The 21,527-nt window shown below is 47.8% G+C and overlaps 1 protein-coding gene across 1 annotated transcript in view; it reads right to left on the minus strand.

The window, feature by feature from the left end:
• Positions 1-21,168, minus strand: part of ADIG (adipogenin) — a 31,111-nt gene extending 9,943 nt beyond the window's left edge. Inside the window, exons 1-2 of the mRNA XM_037012948.2 lie at positions 20,688-21,168; positions 16,875-17,007 (exon numbers count right to left, since the gene is read on the minus strand). Of these exons, the coding sequence (XP_036868843.2) occupies positions 16,889-17,007; positions 20,688-20,823 (255 nt within the window). The 5' untranslated portion in view covers positions 20,824-21,168 and the 3' untranslated portion in view covers positions 16,875-16,888. The remainder of the gene's footprint in view (positions 1-16,874; positions 17,008-20,687) is intronic.
• Between the last annotated feature and the right edge of the window lie 359 nt (positions 21,169-21,527).

The following is a 21,527-nucleotide window of genomic DNA, read 5'->3' on the forward strand; positions in this document are numbered from 1 at the left end:
AGAGGGTCACCCACCCAGTGCGTTTGACTTGAAATGCCCTCAGCAGGGGAGACAGCATGGTTTCTAACCCATCCCCCTTTGACAGATGTTCCAGTTGTCTCCATTTGTCAATATCACAAGTAACACTGTAATAAGCACCCTCAGATTTATCACCTCGTTCCTTTGTGCAGAGATAACAGTAGAATACCAAGCTAGAAGAATCACTGAATCAAAGGGCTTGTGACACCTCTTACCAAATTGCCTTCCCAAAAGGATTGCTCTAATGAATTTGTTGTTTTTCCAGCCAGGGTTGTTGATTTTGTTCCTGCTGCCTACCTGGCCTCCTTCTTCTGTGATCTTGTGCCCTGGAGTCCCTGAGGCTGTGTTTTGCCCACAGCTTGAGAGCCCACCCTTCCATGTCTCCCAGCTCTGGAGGTGGAGGTGTGACCCGGTACCCGGGCCCAGCATCATGGATGTATGACCTGAACACTCGCACAGGGCCCCAGGCATAGGAGGGCCTCCTGCTTGGTTTAATGCTCTGCTACCATCATCATGAAATTCTAAATAATTTTTGAACAAGGGCTCCCTTGTTCATTATGCACACGGCCTGTCCTTACCCTAAGACCCTGGCCTGTGCGTTTTTCCCAGTGAACTCTACTCTGAGCTACAGACGCTGCCATCCTGAAACATACTCAAATATGGTAAAGCTAAAAGCTAAGGAAGCTCAGGTCTGCCAGTGCCTGAAGGAAGAGGCAGGGCACCAGCTCTCCCTGGGCAACAGCTTGGCCATTTTCACCAAGCAGAAGCTTAACTGGAGGCCGATTCCCAGTTAATTATAAAATTGGCTGTTCTGCTCTGTTTACGCTTTTCCAGAAAGCTGCTAGTCAGCGCACCTCCTGTGAATCTGTTTGGTACCCCATGCTGGCGCCCAGTTCGGTTTCCTTAGTTGCTTTGTGATTCACTTTGAAATTACCCGCATCTGTGTGTTTTCGTGACAGTTTGAAAACTGTGGTGACAAAACAAAAACAGAAGGCATCCACTGTGTCACCATTTTGACAGCAAAGCGGTGAGAGGGGAGCAATCATTTCTTTGGGTGAACTTTTTGAGGAGGTCAGACAGGGATGCAGGAAAGAGCAGAAATGAAATAACACCCAAGGAGTTCTAAAGGTGTCAAGTTCCAAGATCACAGTTGCTGTGAGACAACCAGTCCCCCTGTTGGAGAAAGAACAGGCCCTCTGCACATCCGCAAAATCTGTTCTGAGCTTCACAGACACAGCTGACTTTTTTGTTTTGTTTTCAATGTTTCGTTGGTGCATAGTGTGGGCAGAAAAGCGCACAGATCCTAAGAATGCGGCACGATTAGTTGTCTCCACTTGTAATGTTTTGAGGCATTTACTGAGCACTGACTACGTGCCCACTAAGCAATAGATAACCAGACCCATTTGTTTGGAAGTTAAGAACTTTGGCTCAAGTGTCAGACAGGACGTACTTTGAATCCTTAGATCTGTCAATTATTAGTGACAGGGTCTTTGGGAGCTTGTGAACCTGGCAATCCTGGGCTTCCTCATCTTCATATGAGACTGCCTCATTTGGTCTAAGGGCTACTTCATTCAGATAGTGAATGTTTATTGAGCCCTGACCGTGGCCAGTTCCTAGAAGCTAACATACACAAGAGTCTGGAACAGGAAGTTCTCAACAAATGCTGCTTCAGTAAATATGTGTTGCTCCTGGGCACTTCCCACCTGCCATTCAGACAGACAAGCGATTTGCCCAAGCCTGCCCCGCCTGTGAGCTGCATCTAGCTCCTGTCCTGCAGTGAGTGGCCAGAGGTTTGAGGTCAGCGTGTGGACAAAATACCCTACGGGGTCAGATGGCCAGGGTGGCCCTCCCACCTGCTCAGAGCTTCCTGGAATGCAAAGGCCTCTCTCCACACACACCGTTCTCCCTCTATGCCCCACAGCCATGTCCTCAACCACTATTCGATAAGCCTTTGTGCAACTTTTCCCCTTAATCGTGACTTTCTTTTTTCCCCCCTGGCCAGATGCAGCATGTGGTTAGGGAGGGACCACCACTGGCCTGGACTCAGCCCCAGCTCTGCCTTGTATCAACTGCTCTGCTTTGCAGATTCCCCCATCTCATGATTATCATTGGATGATGATACATCATAGAGAGATGGATTGAGATAAATCCCCAACAGGGCATGCTGGAGGAACAACAGGTGGTCACTGTTGGGGAAATGCCAAGCTTTACTTGGCTGAGTGAGTAAGAAGAAGGGGTGAAGTCAAAGAAGGGACAGAGGGGAATGAGTGGCTTGCCAGGAGTGGGCACCATGGAGGAATGGTGTGTGATGGGACCCTGTCTTTCGTCTTCTCTCCAAACACCCAGGAAATCAACATCAACAGCCAATGCCTCAGGAATTGGACTGTTTTACAGGCAATGTGAAGAATGCGGACATGAGCCTCCGGTTCAGCGTGGGATGAGGACAGAGGCATGCTGAATGCTCAGAGGAACCAGACACACCCAGTCACAACCATCCCTGACTATGAAGAGGGCACAGCAAAGACACAAGGAGGGAAAGCTGGCATTTCCATGGTTTGGACCCTGGAATGCAGGAGGCTTTTGGTAGGAACTCAGTTATTTTTGGTCCTACTGCTGTATTTTACAATGTTTGAAAATGTCTTCCTCTAAAAACATCCTAAGTGTGCAGCCTGTGTTGTCTCTCTGTCATATAAGTTAGTACTGGGTAGATTGAATTACTGCTCTCTATTCATTATCCCTGCCTCCACTTAAGGCCTTTATCATGTGGCTTTGCAGTTCCTCCTACTCCATGCAGAGGCTCCTGACTGACACACACACACACACACACACACACACACACACACACACACACACACACACACACACACACACACACACACACACACACACACACACACACACACACACACACACACACACACACACACACACACACACACACACCATCCATTGACTTGGGCTTTGGTCACGTGATATGCTTTGGCCAATGGAATGTTAGCAGACAGGAGGAAGCCAAGGACTGAATGTGCCTTCATGGTGGGGTGGCCCTCTCGCACTTCCCACTGCAGGAAGAGCTATCCCTGGATGGCTGCAGCCTGGGTCCCAGGAAGAATACACACGGCACAGGCCAGAGCCAAACCATCAGGAGGAGCAAGTTCAGCCAGACCTACAGTTTGAAGTGGAGCCACCCAGAAGAATCTAGGTCAGACCAGCTAACCCTCAGTGTCCAGCAGATGCATGGCATGAATAATGAGCACTGCTTTAATGAATTATATTTTTGCAGTTCAGTTTGGGGATTGTTTGTCACACAGGGATAGCTGTTAGTGTCTTACTGAACAACCTCAACAGCTTGGAAGAGGAACAATGGGCCACCTCTCCCATTCACACACATTCCCAGATGCTAGGTACACACACCACATGAACACACCTGGTCACACCCTACCTCAACCCCCAGCTGAAATGACACATCAGGTTCTGAGTTAAAGAAAGGGTGGGAATCAGGCCTCAGAGAGCAGAGATTGAATGGCAATCTCAGGGCATAACCATGTGCACACAGATATGCCAGGGAACTTGTAGGTCCATACCCTCCCATGAACATGTACATGGCCTTATGTGCCAATGTGGGCTCTGCTGCTTTAGGTCTTGCCAGAAGGTCTGGCTTCTCCACACCCACACAGGTACTCTCTCATAACTTAGTACATCACTACACTGTGGGTGGGGCCTCTTTGGATGTAGCATTCTTATGCAGTGCACAACCTGAACATCAGTACTCAGCAACACTGCCTGCCATCTAGGAAGCAATTTCTGTGGGGACACGATGGGAGCAGGGCAGCTCTGAGATACCATAAAAGGTAAATCCTTTGTTTGCATTTTTGAGTATCACCTTAATTGAGCTCCTAAAATCCCTGTAAGGCATTTAACTGTCCCCTTAAGACAAGACTGGCTCATTCCAGCCAGTGTGCTTATTCTTTGAATTGTTCAGTGACGCTCTCATTTCTCCCACATCAGAATTCTGCTAGAGCTGATCTCTGCATTGTAAAAATTGCAAGCATAACTATTTTGTACTATGGACAAGAATAAAAACATTTTGAAATATAATCCATACTATTTATCTTCTTGAATCAGATCTGAGTGTGGGCCAGGAGACAGAGAAAGGTCCAGCTAGGAGTGTGCCCTTCAGCTGATCAAGGTGGGCAAGAGCAAGAGAAGTAGGAGACCCCTGGGGCCGAGGAGCTGCATTCTAGGTGTGAGACCAAGCCCACAGACCAGTAGCTGTCAATCCTGACTGTGCCTTAAAATCACCCAGAGAGCCTTTCAAAGTCCCAATGCCCAGGCCGTACTCCCTGCCAGCTGCACCAAAGCCACTGGAAATAGGACCTGGGCATCAGTACCGTTGGAAGTTTCCCAGGTGATTTCACGGTGCAGCCAGGTCTGGGCAGCCCTGCTGGGAGCATCTTTATGCTACTGGGATTCAGGGAATGGCCCAGAGAATTCCAAGATTGGGGTGGGAATGGGTGTATTGCCTTGAAATTGTCACATAGCCCTCCTGGGAGTGGCAGCCTGCATTTTTGAGATGGCTGGGGGAGATTAACGAACTGTCCATGACCTCTGAGATGAATGTTCCCAGCCGGAAGATCGGGCTCGATCAGTCTCCCTCTGAAGTGGCAGAGTGGCCATCCCCACTGGATTTGAACACATTTAACATAGCTCGCCATTATTTGAACATGAGGAGGTCTCACATTTTAAAATTCTGTAATTTCAATTTCTCTCGGAAAGAAAATTAGAAGGGATGATAATCCTGGAGCCCTAAGTGACAACAATTGGAAGATGAGTGTTGGCCGCATGCTGGAGAGGTCCTGCAAGTTTGCAGGGGTTTGAGGCTTGATCCTCCCTTTGAACAAGGTTGTAGACAGTAGCTTGTCCCTGCCCGAGTCACTTAATCAAATTACTTTGTATAACATATATATAACTTTATATGTCCTTGGTGACATATAGAACTGTGTTGGCCAATACAGTAATTACTTGCCACGTGTGGCTACTGAGCCATTGAAATGTGATTAGTGTAAATGAGGAACTGAAAGTTTAATTTGATTTAATTCTAATGGAGTTGCATTTAAAACTGGATGCTTGATTTAGTAACTAGAAAACGTGGATATGTGAATCTGTGCTGCCCATTCTCAGTGCTAGACTGAGAAGTACTGAATTAGAAGCTCTGGGGTGGGGAGAAGCCATCTGGGCTTTAAGCCTCCTGGGCAACCCTGATGTACCTGTGTAAGCCACAGCTCCCGAGGGCTGAGGCAGGGATGGACCCCTGGGGGTGGAGGCAGGCGACTACGGTTTGGAGAAGCAGCATAGAGGAATACCATCCTCCCTGCAAAAAGGTGTCCAGGTCCTAATCCCCAGAATCTGTGAATATGTTCCTTTTCAAGGCAAGAGGGGATTAACATTGGATTAACATTGCCAGTCAGCTGACCTCCAGTTGGGGAGGTTATCCTGGGTGACCTGGGTGGGCCCAGTGTCATCCCGAAGGTCCTCAGCTGACAAAGAGAGAGGCAGGAGGGTGAAAGCCAGAGAGATGGCGACATGGGAAATTCCCAGCTGGCCACCATCAGCTTTGAGGTTGGAAGGGGCCCGGTTGCTGAGGAAGCCGGGTGGCCTCCAGAAGCTGGAAGGTGGGGTCTCCCCTCGAGCTTCCAGAAGAGAATACAGCCCTGCCAATGCTTGATTTTAGCCCAGGGACACCATTTTGGCCTCTCGCTTCCAGACCTCTAAAATAATAAATTGGTGTTGCATAAGCCATGAAATTTGTGGCAATTTGTTATGGCAGCAACAGGAGACATCTAGCATGGTGGCTGAGGGCCCAAGGCTCTGGAGTCAGCCTGTCTGGGGCTGGGGCTGTCCTCTTGATGGGGAACCATGGGGAAGTATCTCAATATTCCTGCTCCCCTGAAAAACCGGGGTGATGGTGATGATAACAAACACATAGGGTTGGGAGGCTAAAGTAATGTATGCAAAATATTTGGCCTATGATAAGTGCTGCAACAAATACTTCAAAGCAAAACTGTGTTCCACCAAAGAGCAGCCTACAAACCACCTAAGATGGGTGAACAGCCCCAAGGGACAGAGCAGTGACCAGAGTGGGATGGGGCTGAGGAGAGAAGACTTCCTGGGGGAGGTGATGCTGGAACTCAGTTTTAAAGCAATAGTGAGTACACACCAGGGAGGGAATGAGGTTTGCAAAGCTCCCAGTAGGTTATTATGCTGCTAAGTACAAAGGAATTTCTCTGGGTAGATAGGAGCCTGCATTTGGGTTTGATGAGAAAAAAGTTGAGAAGAAATAAGGGATGGTGGGGAACATCTCCCCAAGCAAAATAAAATCCAGAAGCCATAATGAAAGCACCTGAGGTTGGATTACATCAAAATTTACTACTTCTGTATAAGAAAGGCTCCATAAACAAAGTTAGTGATCAGCTGAGAAGAAATTTTGCAACAAATGACAAGGATTTATCGCTTAGTCTATATAGAGAGTTCCTAGAAATCGATGAGGAAAAAATACCCTCAAAACAGTGTCTGATAGAAAAGTAGACAGCAGATAAGAATCAACAGCCACTGAGGATAAAATGTCAATGCTCAATATGAAAAGATATTGTCCCTCACAAGTAACTAAGGAAACGAAAATTAAAGTGATGAAATATTTTCACCTGTCAGATTGGCAAATACCAAAAAAGATTGCTATCACCCAGGGTTGGCAAGTATCAAGAAAAAGACATTCTCATATTCTATGAGCATCTGCTGGACAACCTGGGAGGAGCTGGCAATGCCTGATGGGAGGGGAGGGTGAGGGTGGAGAATCCCAGAGTTGTGGGGGGCCCTCAGCGCCATGAGAGCCTTCTCCTTCTGCTTTGTTCTGAACCAAGAGAGGAAATCTGTAGCCCTGCCAGAAGGGACCTGCCCTTTGCTGGTTTGCAAGCAAGAGTCAGTTGGGTCCCTTCTGCTGCTGAGCCCTGGAGAGAATTTGTTTGCAAGCGCTTTGGCTGCAGAGGTGGTGGGAAGCATCAGGGTTGCAGCCTGGTCCCAGGGATTGTAGCACTGAGGTGGCAGTTGGTGGTGGAGGTCTGGGAAGAGGTGTGTGTGGACAACAGCAAGTATTAGAATGACACTTACTTTGCAAATAAAGGAATAGCTCAGAGGGATGCACCAAGTAAGAGATGTAGGATCAAATGCCAATCTTTCTACCACTCCAAGGAGTCAGGAGGCCTGACTTTACCTATCACATGAAAGCAAACCTGTCTGAGTCAGCTCCACGAGCCTTCCCTTGGACCACTACCATGGGCACGCATAGGTCAGAAAAGGAAACTGAGGCTTGGAGAAGTTAAGTAACTTCCCCAGGGTCCCACAGCTGGTAAGTGGTGAAGCTGGGCTCTGAGATTCAGGCTGTTTTTCTACCACAGATACATTTAAACTGTGTGTGGGTGATCCATTTGGAGCTTGGGTTCAATAAGGGGGCATGTGCCTAGGGGTTTACAGGTGTTTGGTATCCAGAGAGGTTGTTTGACATTAACTCTTATGGCAGAGACCTCAGAGCTACCCAAGAGCAAAATATATAAAATTTGTAAAAATGACTTATTCCACAAGCTATCTGTGTGCAGTTGGCCACTTTGATGAAAGGGATCTGTCACACTAGGTTCAAAAGAGGTCCTCCAGCCTCTCTGATCCATCAGACACTCAGCATGTGAAAAGATACTCAACTGCACTAATAGTAAAAGATAGGTGAGTTAAATCAAGCAAAGATACTAGTAAAGACTAAAAAGAGCAATAGCGTCCAGCCAAGAATGTCAGCATCAGGAAACAAACCGGCAGCTGCTGAGTGGCTGGGTACGACCTTCCTGGGAAACCACTGGGCAATATGGCTCCAAATTTTCAATGTACATACCTTTGGACTGGATGTTTCTTAATCTGGGGGGTTATCTTCAGCATAAGTGCACAATTTGTCCAAGACAATGCAGTAAAGTTTAGGAGAGCAGACAAAAAGAGGAAAGAAAGGAAAAAGAAAAAGTCTGTCATAGGAGGCTGGTTAAAGTGCAGTTTGCTCACAAAATGAAGTATCATACAGCCTGCAGAGAACAATATAGATCACTGTGTTTCCATGAACAGATATCATCAAGTGAGAAAGGTCTCCTATAAAATGCTACAGGTAGTATACACATTACTACATATATGAATTAGATCATATATATGTTGTCCATATATATTTATGAAGCATAAAATTTTACAGCATACACACCAAACAGGTAGAAGGGAAAAGTGGATTTCACTTGCTATTTTTTGCACTTTTTATACAATCGTGAATTAACAGAAATATATTTAGGAGGAGGGAGGAGTTCCAACAGAGCTATCTTGCTAGGACTGGGTCATTAGCCTTCTCACAAGGCCAACATCATATGATTTTAAGCTTCAGTTTATAGAAAGAGAAAACTCTGTCCCATTCACTTTGTGGGGAGCTTTATTCGAAGACAACACTGACTCCAGTCACCCCCACTCAGACCTTTCCCATCAGCGTTAGTGCAACATAATGCGGTGGACCAGCCCTGTGTCTTCCTCCTGGACCAGTCTCTGCATCCCAAGGGCTGAGATACCCCTGTGCCCATCAGTGAGGCAGTGAGCATTTCTTTCACTGAGCAAATATTTCATGAGCACCTATAATGAGCCAGCCCACGATGGGTGCTACAGACACATGTGTCAAGAGAATAAACCCTCATCTGGCATCTGGGAGCTTAGAGTCCCACTGCAATTTGTTGAGTAAGTAAATGACACCCAAGTGAGTGGCCACTGAGACGAACAAACGAAGAGGGTAGGGAGAACTGACCCAGTAACTTTGTGAACTGATGCACAAGAGCATTAGCTTAGAGCAGACAAATCAGCGCTGGTCCAAGGACGTGGTTGGCACATTTTTTTGGCAGTAGAATCTCTTCTCAGTAAACAAGAGAGAACAAAGACACTATTGTAAACTCATTTCATAAATTCCATTTAAAGCACTGACAGATCATACAATCTATATAATCTGATGGACAAAAAATATTTGGGATGTAATAAACTTGACTGTATGTGATGTCTTTCCTTGTTTTTAAAACTCAAGAATATAATAAAGATTAAATTCAAATAAAATATTTATAGAACTCTGGAGTTTGAAAAATTACTGTTCTGAAAGTAAGAGTGTTATTTCTTTGTTCTATTTTACCTAACAAAGGGAATGCAACAACATTCATCTACTCACTCAACTGCTAAGTCTTGGGCACACTGAATGTTCAGGTCAGGCACTCATACTGAATTCGGTATTAATAGTCTTGGGGATCACAAGGAACCCAGAGATTAAGGGAGGGTAGGGGAGGTTAGGTGAACAGCCAGAATAGGTAGGTTGGGAGGTAGGTAGATATATGTATGTTTGGATGGATAGATGGATGGATAGATTAGACAGATAGATAGATAGATAGATAGATAGATAGATAGATAGATGATAGATAGATAGATAGATAGATAGATAGATAGATAGATAGATAGATAGATAGATATAGACAGATAGAGTGATAGGCTGAATAGCATCCCCTAAAGATATCCACAACCTAATTTCCAAAACCTATGAATATATGACCTCACGTGGCAAAAGGGACTTTACAGATGTGACTAAGTTAAGGATCTTGAGATGGAGAGATTATCCTGGGTTATCTGCATGACTCCAGTGTAATCATGTGGGTCCTTAAAAGTGAAAGGGGGACAGAAGGGTCAGAGTCAGATGATGTGATGATGGAAGTAGAGGTCAGAGTCAGAGATGTGAAGATGTTACACTGCTGGCCTTGAAGATGGAAGAGGGCTACAAGCCAGGGAATGTGGGCAGCCACTGGATGCCGGAAAAGACAAGGAAACAGACTCTCCCTTGGAGCCTCCAGAAGGAGGACAGCCCTGTTTTTAGGATTTCTAGACCTATAAGATAATAAATTTGTGTTGTACTAAGCCACTAAGCTTGTGGTCATTTGCTACAGCAGCAATAGAGAAAAACTAGCTAGATAAGGAGATGACTGATTGATAGACAGACAGACAGACAGACAGACAGATATGTCTCTGGCTTAATAATAAGATGGACTCTCAGTAGGAGTACACGTCCTGAGTAATTTTGGCCTGGGATGGGATGGAGCTTCCCCCACAACGTAGGAGCTCAATGAATGTGCTCTAGAATGAAATGATCTCCCTGAGTGCCCCCTCCCTTCCCCGGGCCTAAAGGTTTCTTCCTCAATGAATTCTGTGGGCTGGTTGCTCTAAAAGCAGGATCCCTTACTCCCCGAATCTGCTCTCTGCATACAGGCCATAGTCAATCTTCATATCCTGGGGTGGAAATGAGTAGGCAAAGAGGCTTCCCTGCTGTAGGTGTGCTCTGAACTAGAGCATTTTGGAGGATCTACCAAGATTCTAGCTGTTCCCTTTAAACATGCAGATACATTTCTAGGAATGAGTTTTACCCACACGAATCCCCAGGGCTATTCATTGCAGTATTATTTAAAATGGTTACAAATTGGACCCAACACAAATGTCCATTAGCCCAGGACTGGTTCAGATTAATCAAAGGACATCCATTCAGTTGGATTCTGTGAGGCCATTAAAATGAATGAGTTAGATCTTTATGTTACTGACATGTAAAGGTGTCCATATTATTAAGAGATAGATAGCATAGGTGACACAATCCTATGTGTGTAAAAACTATACAAGTGTAGGTTTATATATGTCAAAAAATTCTCCCAACTTATCTGCCAAAACTAACAATAGTCAGTTCTGGGAATGGGCTTATATACTTCCGTGCTGTTTGAATTTTTATAACAATTATATTGTAATATGCTGTAATCATAGTTGGGGAAAAACGACTTTTTAAAAGTTCTGGCCTGGCTGTCAGAGGCAGGCTGAGCAGGAAGGAGGGGTGACGCAGTTCTCAGCTAAGGTGACCACACAGCCACACTGACCCAGCTGAGACTCCACAGCTTAGGGTCCAGAATCCTGGACCCCAGGTAGTCCCTGGGGTTTCTAATACCCTCTACATCCAGAGGAAGGGGAAACGGCACATATTAGGGTCATTCACATCTCCAGGAACCTGAGAATCAGTGATGCCTGCAGGATGCCAGCAGCAGGAGCCCAGGGCAGTGTGTCCTGGGGAGGGTCTGGGTCGGGAGTCCACGGACCAATACAGATCTATCACTTGGCAGCTGGTAACCTTGGACCATTTACTTGACCTCTCAGAGCCTGTTTCCTCTTCTGTAGGATGGGAGGGGAATTCTTGATTCACAGGGGGTTGTGAGGACTGAGTGAGGTGCCATATGCCCCCTAACACACACAGTAGGTTCTTGACTTGGTGTCTTTACCCCTCAGGCCTGGCCCTTAGACCAAGCCACCAATCTCCCCTCCCACGATGCCTGTACCTGCAGCCCAGGTCCACCTGGCACTGGGCACAGCGCCGCAGCTGCCTGGAGATGCAGGCCCTCCGAATGCAGAGACATGGCAAGGCCAGAGCTGCAGGGCCAGCCTCTCCACCAGGGCTGCAGGGGATGCGTAGGCTCTGCCACTGGCTGCTGTCATGGGCTGACTCAGCCGGCAGTGCAGGAGGAGGGAGACTGCAGGGCCTCTGCGGCACACCCACTTCCCAGGCACCCCCACCCGGGACAAATGTCTAGCCTCCTCCTGGGTGGGGCTGGTTCAGCCAGGGCTACCGACAGGCACATGCATGCATGCATGCACACACAAACAGAGATACACACACACACAAGTTCTACCCACTCGCCTGTACTGCAACAGTGAAGTGAAATTGACACTTTCCCAAAACAGTCATGATACTTGTATTGCCATTATTGTCACTACAGTCACCAGTCACCCATTTTTAAATAAAACTGTATTAATAAAGTTCATGATTAATGCGGCTATAAAAAAACAGCTATGACCCAGGGGCCTTCATCCTGGCCTGGCCACACCCTCTGTACCTCTGAGCAGATCACCCACCTTCTCTGTGCCTTGGTTTCTTTCTCTGTGAAGTGGAGAGGGTCACATTTGCTAGGAACCAGGGACGCAAGCAAGCAGGAGTGTGCTGAGGCTGTGAAAGGGGCAGGGAGGGGGTTACGGGAGCAGGAGAAAGGAGAGACAGAGTGTCGGGGCCAGAAGAGCCTCCCTGGAAGTTGACATTTTGCCTGGAATGGAAGGAATAGGAGCTGGGCATGTGCAAAGGCATAGGATTGGGGTGTTAGGACAAGTAGGGGACATTCCTCCCAGCTCCCCTGGTTTGCATCCTACCCCCCATATCTGTTACAAACCAGGAGTCCCCCTCTTAACTCTCTGGCCAGAACAGAATGCCATGGTCTTCCCACAAATTGCCCTCGCCTAAGACTCTGAGTGCCAGTGACCTTCCCAGGTGCTCTATTTGCCTTTACCTTAGGAAGTGTGGCCCAGGGGGCTTCCCAAGTAGGGAAAGGTCATGGGTCAAGTCCCTGGGTCACCACAGCCTGCTCTGGCTTAGGAGAAGCAAGAAATGGGGCCTGATAACTGGAAACACCACCCTACTGGAGCCACAGCACCCAGGACTATGCACGGCCCCAGCACTGAAAGATAGGAAGGGCTCCACAGAACAAAAGGCCCTTAAGAGCCCCAAGGCTTAGACGGCTGTTGCTGGCTGTCACATGCAGACTGGGCAATGCAGATGAATGACTGTCCATTTCCCCCAAGCTTCCTTCTGAGGAGGAGACTCTGGGGGTCCCACGGGTGCAGAGGCCCTCCCTCCCAATATGTAAGTTGAAGTAGCAGTGGAAGTGGTGAAAAGTACTTTAGAAGCTGTAAGGAGCTCTGTATGGTAGGTGCTTAATAAAGGTGGATGAGGATGGATGGATGGATGGATGATGGATAGATGATGGATGGATGAGGACGGATGATTAATGGATACGTAGAAGAGTGAATGGCTGGGTGCATGAATGTGTGAGGGCATGAGTGAGTGAATGAATGAATGAATGAATAAGTGAGCCATTAGGTGAATGGGTGAGTAAGTAAATGAGTGAATGAAAAAATGCTTAAGTAAGTCAGTACTTGAGTAAAGAACAAACACCTAACGTTACCTCTTCACTTAGGTGTAGGGAAGACCTGGAAAGAAAGCAAGAAAGAGGAGAGAGTGGCCTGAATGTTGAGGAAGCTGTGCTTTCACGCTTCTTTAAGGAAGCATCCTCTCCTGGCTTCCTGGAGAGCCATGTGTATTCAGAATGGAAAGAAGGGCACATGATTTGGGCAACATTCCTCAGCCCCACTAGGCCCGGTCCTGGACCTGGACTATCGGCTAGGCCACGTAGGTCACAGTGGAAAGACTCAGCCCTGGCAATCTGCCAGCCCCTCTGGGCAGCCTGGACTGAGCCCACCCACTCACTGTCATTGAGATGCTTTTCCATGTCCTTCAGACCCACAAAGCTCCCCAGGGCTGCATGCTGTGTGCTCAGCATTTACCCCCTGCCTTCTAACCTTCCCAGCAGCAACCACTCCCCACTGTGAGGGTGTCCCATGCCTTGTGAGGTAGTGGAGCCTCACAGGCTGGGGCAGATCCTCAGTTCTGCCATTTAGGCTGTGTGACTTCAAGCAAGTGCCTTAACCTTTCTGAGTCACAGCTTCTTCATCATTCAAATGACAGTCTTGCCTGTCTTGAGGGGTGGTTGTGAGGATATGGCAGGATAATACATGCCAAGCACCTGAACTGTGCCTGGCACATCATGTACACCAACACCTTATTTCTAGGTTCTTTCTTTTGGCAGCAATTTATGGAGCATTTACAAAGTTCCAGACAAGCCCTGGGCTCAGTGCTTTATATGATTACCACATTCAGTCCTCATAAGAAGGGTGTTAAGGATTGAACTGTGTCCTGCAAAAATGTATGTGCAAGTCTTAACCCCCAGGACCTTATCTGGAATACGATTTTATTTAGAAACAGGCTCTCAACAGAGGTAATGGAGTTAAAATGCAATCCTCAGGGTAAGCCCTCATCTAATGGCTGGTGTTCTTATAAAAAGGGAAAATTAGGACACAGAGAGACAACATGTAGAGGGAAAGACAATGTGGAATGCCATGTGAAGACAGAGGCAAGGGGTCTTCCCCAGCAGTTTTGGAGGAAGCATGTCCTGCCAGCACCTTTGGGACGTCCAGCCTCCAGAACTATGAAATGATAAATTACTGTTGTTCTAAGCCACCCAGTTTGTCACACTTTGTAGCAGCCACAGGAAACTATTACAGTGATGACACTGAGGCTCACAGGCATAATGACAGGCGGGTGAGGGATGTCGTGATGATTTCGTCATCAGCCAGAAGAAAGCATGTGTGAAGAAAGGGATGTGTGTGTGTGTCTGTATGTGAGAGAGAGAGAGAATATGTAAGAGAGGCTGTGTGAGTGTGTGTGTGTGCGCCTAAGGGAGTGTGCACAATAAGTCAAACGCCTGGGGAAAGAGGCACTTTCACGTACACCATTGGTGCCACCATTTGGTGGGCAACTTGGCAATATCTGCAAAATATAAATGCATAGATTGTAAGTTCAACCATTTCTCCTTTTGGAATTCATCCTCTAGCTAGAAGCAAGCACACCTGTATGCCAAGGTATGCGTGTTCACTGCGGCCTTATTGATAAGAACCTTGTCCCGCAAATTTGGTGGGGCTCAGATTCCAAAGGGCAGCTCTCTACACCACACAAGGAATTTGGACTTTAGTCCAGGGACAGTGGGGAGTCATAGAGGGCTTAAGTATGGGGAAGGACATGTTACAATTTGTGCTTTGGGTGGATTGTTCCAACAGAGTAGAAAAAGCAGAGCTGGGGAGACCCCACAGCTTGTCAAATGAATGAACTTGGTCAAGCCAAGCAGGTTTTTTAGGGGTCCTCTGAACACAGGAAGCCCCTTGTTTCTTTAATATGGACCCAAAGCTTCTGGCCCAGCTATGCTGTAGGCCCTCCTCTGAATTCAGGTGGCTGACTTCTCTCCATGTGCCTGATCATCCTGCCTTCACAGACTGGGGCTCCTCTCTGGGGGCTTGGGAGGTGGTCTGTAAGGGAGGATAGCTGGGTCCTTGGGAGGCTTTTGTGTGTCCATCAGTGGAGGAGACAAGTTGGGGGTCCCAGGAAAGCAGTTCACCTCCTCTTCCCAACCCAGTGAATGTCTCCCATCTAATGCGGCCACTGCCCTGCTGACTCTGGGAAAACCAAGCTGGAAACAAATGGAAGGTTGGATAGAGGGATGACAATGCAACGAAAGAGTAAGAGATGGAAGGGCTCCATGTAAATGGGACAGGATTCTGGAGCAGTCTTGAAATCTTTTCTCACCCTACTAATTGAACACGAACAGTGACAATGCAGCCCATTAAAAAAATGAACATGCAGGACCTTTGTTTAAAAATTAAGGATTTCAAGTCAGTGACAGTAGAATATTAAACCAGGGATGGGGTTCTTCTGAACATGAGACCTCGGGGGGCCACACAGGCACAACTATGAAGCTGGCCCTAAACACAAAACTGAGTGCATGCACATGTGTGCATTTTTGGGGGGAGAGGGCCCTTGACTGTTGAGGTCATGACCTAGAAAGGTTAAGAATCAGAGTAACTGAGGTTAACTGAGGGTCCCTGCCTCCACCACCTCCTTCCTCCCCCCAGACAGTCTAGGGCTTCAAATAGTGACCCATGGTGGCAGAGTGAAAAGTTAGTGACATGTTGTATGGGCAGGCTTTGGAGCAGGGCAGGCCATGGTGGCCGCAGGGAAAGAGAGAAGAAGACACATGAAAAATGGAGTTTAGGACTTAATGGACGGGATGTGGGGTGGGAGGAAAAGCCAACAGGAAGGCTGACTCCCGAGTCTGTGGCTCAGGCAACCAGACCTGCCAGCCGTGCCGCTATTCATGGAGATGAGACAAGCTGGCAGATCCGGTGTTTGTATTTTGCTTTGTTAGGTAGCCGAGGGAATCAAGAATCCCATTCCGGACAATGAAAAGGTGTCAAGCAGACAGATAATTGAGCTCAGAAGGTTGATTAGAGATACACACATCCTGGGGTCATTGGATAGAGATGGCGTTGAAGCCACGGAATAGATGAGGTCTCCCAGGGTTGAATGGATGCAAGAGCTGTTATTTTGGGCAAATTACTCAACTGTATTGCACTCAAGAATCCTCATTGTAAAATGGAGATAAGAATGATATCCCCTTTGTGGAATTCAGTAAGTGAGACTGTGAAAGGGAAATGCCTAGCACAGGCCCTGGTCCCTATCAAGCACCCAGTGAATGTCAGCCGCCATCATCATCATCATCATGTTATTCCTTCTACAAATGCCTATTGAGCCCCCCTCGTGGGTCAGGCATTGCTGTGGGTGCTTTGGGTACATTAATTATTGAGCATGTCAGAAGGTGGTAACTGCTCTGGTCAAAGAAAATGTAAGAAAGCGGGGGTCATGGCGTGGGTAGAGGGTGGTTGGGAAGCCCTGCTGAGAAAGCAACATTTGAGCAAAATCTCAGAAATGAGGGAGTGTGCCAGGTGCATTTCTGAGGATGGAGGATTCCAGGCAGAAGGAAAAGCCACTGCAAAGAGCCTAAGGAGAGTGGTGGGAGGTGAGGTCCCAGACGTAAAGGGTAGGGGGGACCTTCATAGAGGAACTCTTCATGGCAGAGGTAGCTGGTCCTCCAACAGGCAAACATGGGTCTCCAACACAATGAGGCAGACGGTTCTCCAGCATGGTGGAGGGAGCAGACATCCAACATGACGGCTGCTCTAGGCTTTGGGCAGGCCAAGGTTTCCCCTTCCCACCCGGCAACCCCCGAGGAGGGCCTCACCTGGCAGAATAGGCTCACCAGCAGGGCTTCTCCCGCTCTTGGCTGTGGAGTGTCCCCTCCCAGCCAGGCTCGGCTGGGCCTTTGCTCCAGGGCTCCCAATCAAAGCATAGATCTGAGTCATTTTCCTCTGAATCTGTGGAGGTATAAGACAAGGCCTCTTGGGTCACATCCTGTCTTCTACCCCTGACCCAAAAGGAGCCCCCTGCCAGGCCTGGGCATCCCAGGAGCCTTGTCTGAGACCAGGGGCCCAAGGCAGTCATAACAAATGGGACAGTCCTGAGACCTCAGGAATATTTCAGGAACTTGAATGGCAACTAGGGACCATGAAAGAAGGTTGTCCTGTGATTCAGAAAGTGGCCATATCTACCTACTACAGAGGGAAGGGCCCTTTAGGTAAGCAAATGACCTACCTGTACTGGGCATGGTCCAGGAGCAGGCATTGAGGAGACACACACACTACCCCATCGAATATCCAGCCATTTACTACCATGCACATTCATTAACAAATACCTGAGAACATACATAAATCATTTTCACTGCAGCAGAGTTTTGTGAGAAAACACCCTGGAAAACATGTGTGTGTGTCCATCATGAGAGGTCTGGTTGACTGAAGTGTGGCAAACTCACACCGTATGGAGACCTGGCCCACCTGCCCAGTGGCATGTCATGAAGCTGTTAAAATGACTGCATTAGGTCTGTATCTTTCAACTTTCATGATGTCTGTGATATAAAACAAGCAAGTTACGGAGAAATGTGCATGGTAGGATCCTTAAAAAAAAAAGACACACACACCCCTCCATTTAATGGAAATCTGCACATGCTATTAAATAGGTGCATGAGCTTGCCAAGATGGCTTACCTTGGGTAGACAAGGGGAGAAAGGAGAGGGATGGGGAATTGTTTTTTCATACTATAGTCTTAAGTTGTTTCACTGGTTGCAGAGAAGCAAAGGAGCTGCAGGGAGCCCTTTGATTGCAGACCAAGAGCACAAGACAGAAAAAGCTAAGCCTCAATTACTGCATCTGTAAAATGGGTGTAATAATATGCTCTTCAATGCTGAGGGTTAACTGAAGTAAGACATATAAAACAGGCATTCAACAATGTTGGTAGTTATACTGGTTTAGAAATCAGTGAGATGGCATAAGGTGACTATTTTTCACTAAAGAGTGATTGTCTTTCGAACACATTATTATGTGCTAGGTGGCTTAAATGCATTTTCTCACTTGATCCTGTTAACAACTTCCTGAAGGCAACTGTTAGTATTATTCATATTTGCAGATGAAGAGGGCTCAGAGGGTGAAACGTCCAGGCTCACAGCCAGGAAGTGGGAGCTGGACTTGAGTCAGCCTCCCGGCTCCACCGTCCACTGGGTGCACTTGTTTAAAGTCAGGTAAGTCAAGGGTAGCTTTGAATGTAACATCTTGCTCCAAGGACCACCGTGAGGGTGGCAGGATCCTCAGCAAGCATGGCCTGTTGAGCCTGCTCCTCTGTTTCAGCCCTCACTCCAACTCTCAGGAGGTTTCTCTTCTTCCTTCTGCAAATTCCTTTCCAGTCGCCAAGGGAAACATCCTTAGCAAAGCATCTTTTCCCAGAAGGGCACGTGTGGCTTCATCCTCTCTCTTTATGTCACTGCCGGGATTAGTATTGTCCCCAGGACTCAGCTGCCAGTCTCCCCAGGCAGCCCCCTACTCTTTCCAACTTGGGAAAGTGTATCCTCATGGGCCACGTGGCACTTGCTGCTCAACCCTCTCTGCCTTCTGAGCCCTGAAACTGCCCTGCTGAGCCCACCCAGGCAGGGCAGGGACAAGGAATCAAGAGCTGCTCTTGTCTGCTTTTCATACGGGATTCCAGGCCAAACCGATTCCAATAAAGAAATCCACAGCACAATGGAAAACCATGGGCCAGGGGTCCTAAGAACCAGCCCTCCAAGCCCTGGCAGGCCCAGACCCTGGGTTTGGCCCACTTCCCAGCACAAGGATAGAACAGACACAGTAATCTGAGTTTCAAGAAGGGCCCCTGAGGGAGGACTGCTCACCTCACTTTAAGGACAGTTTCTGTTCACCATAAAATTACCAGAAAGACTTATTTCAAAGGGCCATGTGAGATGTTGGAGGGTAAACAGTCTCTCAGGAGAAATTCTGAGAAGGGTGAAGGTAGGGCAGGTTGTAGATGGTTTGGGAGCAGGGTGTCCAAGAATGAATCACTGGAGATAAGTTCTTAGACCTTAGGTAAGGTGTCTTCCCTCCAGAGAAGCCATTTGAAGCTACTACTACACTTCCTCTTACCTTGAAAAAAGCCAATACCAACTGGATTATTTCTCAGCCTACAAGCACCTACTATGTGCCCTGTGTACAGATACTGTGTGCCCTGCCCTTGACATGCATCTCTGCACAGCCCCAAAGGGTAGGGATTATCATCTCCATTTTGTAGATGAGAAAAGTAGGTTCAGAGAGGACTTGCCTTAAGTCACACAGCTGGTAGATGGCAGAGCCAGGATTTGACCAGACAACCGGTTTACTTAAGTACTTCATAGATGGGTGACCTTGGCCAGGTTGCTCTCTCCAAGCTTAAGTTTCCTCAATTATACGAGAAGGATTACTACACAGGGTTATTCTGAGATTTGCATGAAATAGTGCACATTGTGTTTAGCACAAGGCCTAGTACAGTATTCATAAGAGGCCAGCTATTATTATGAACTACTAAGGGGCAAGGCTGAAATCTGGGTCCACATCCCCTAGATTCTGGAGAGATGGCTTTTACAGCCACTATGCAAAGTCAAGGGCTCTGACTTCCACCAGCTCCCCAGCCCAAAGCCGGAGTTGCACTCCTCAGGAAGGGCTCTGGTCCACCCTAGGAATACGAAAACATCCTTCAAACAAGTATTTTCTGGATACTCCTGACAGGAACTCCCAATAATTATACCATAACCCACCCTCCCATTTTGAGCTCATGGGGCAGACTGGGGACTGAACTGCTCACCCTGTCAATGCCATCTGACTAGAGCTGGCAGCACACTCATCGAGACCTCCCTGCCCAGCTGGCCCAGGGTCGTGGACCTGAGGAGCAGGAGGTGGGAGGTCAAGCAGCCCCAGGAGAGACCCCTTGGTGAAGGGAGTGCCCAGCAAGACAGCGGACCTGAGAAGCAGAGTGTCATTTCTGCCATGGGGCCAGGCTGCACTGAGCCCGCTGGCCCCCAGCTTCCCTTATGGCCAGCTCTGCCACCTCGTGTTCCTCTTGGTGGCATGCTGAGCTCAAGACCAACATCCATTGGCTTCTGTGATCTTGCACCCTTAAGAAACCCATATCCTCTCTGACGTACAGTCTGGGCAGAAAGTAGTGTGAGTGGCCTCTGGACACCTGATAAAACACCTAAGGCTACAGTGTCCCATTGTGCAAGCTGCTTACTGCCCAAAAGCACTGAGCTGAGGGGTAGCAGGGCTGAAATCCAGCCCATGTTCTGCTCACTGACCCTTGTGAATGCGCAGAAGGGGCACCTTTTATTAGTTCATCTATCCAGAGTGGCCACCTCTTTCCAATTCGTACCAAAGACCTTAGGTGCTAGCAGTGGCCCTGAGGGGACACACATGTGCACACATACATACTGCTTACCAGTCAAAGTCAGGGATTCAGTCTCACTCTGGGTTAAGAAATATTACACTACTAAATCAACCCTTTTCTATTACAGGTGAGCACTTATCTTTGAGCCAGCAGTTAAAAAGCCTGCAGGAAACCCATCTCTACAGGCTTTTCAGGCCCCCCTGCCCTATTCGACCCCTGCCCAGCTCCAGGATTAGGGCCCACCTGGGAGACTCACCTTGGCTAAGTAAGAAGCGTAGCCAGGTAATCAACAAGAACAGCAGCAAACCTACAGGCAGGCAGAGCCAGAACACCAGGAAAGAAAACGTGAGTTCGTTCATCAGTGGCACCAGAGGGTACTTCATGGAGCACATGTGGCTCAACTCGGCCAGCCGGGCTGGCAGAGCTGCCCTGGGGACCTGCTGGGCTGGGCCATACTCTGCTCTCAGCCCAACCGTGACTGGGCTGGTGATGTAACAAGAAAGTCAGAGTGTCCTTCAGCGGAGGGAGAGCTGTTTTGGATGAATGGGCAGGAGTTGGAGACAATTTGGCCAAAACCAAAGCCCAGGCTTCCAGGCAGGCAGGTTTAGGTTTGAATCCCTACTAAGATGCTATTAGGTTCATGTGACACCTGCCTGGATTCTCTTGTAAGGACAGAAATAATATTTATCTCACCAAGCTGCTAAAAGTTAGAAAATATAAATGATGGTATAAGCAGTGCCTCCAGGTGAGTGTCATGTATTTGAGGTCATCACAGGTTCCATCAGGGGCCAGCCAGGCCCCAGGTCCTGGGCTTGTTGTTCCATGGGCCCCGTTTACACTCTGGGAGTGGTGGGGACTGCCGTGAACTGCATGGAGCTTGCTATATCCAAGACAGGGAGCCGCTGTAGCTCCAGCCAGTAACTGCTCTGCGGGAAACACAGGTTCTATATTCCCAGACCCCCCGACTTTTCCAAGAGAACCAAAAAATCTGGACTTTTATATGAAATCTCCCAATTTAAAAAGTTGACTTAAAACATTCTAGGTTAGGTTAAACAAAATAAGTAGGCCAGGCCAGAGTGGTCACTGTGCTGCCATT

The sequence above is a fragment of the Manis javanica genome, chromosome 5 (assembly GCF_040802235.1).
Source record: "Manis javanica isolate MJ-LG chromosome 5, MJ_LKY, whole genome shotgun sequence".
NCBI classification, from domain to species: domain Eukaryota; kingdom Metazoa; phylum Chordata; class Mammalia; order Pholidota; family Manidae; genus Manis; species Manis javanica.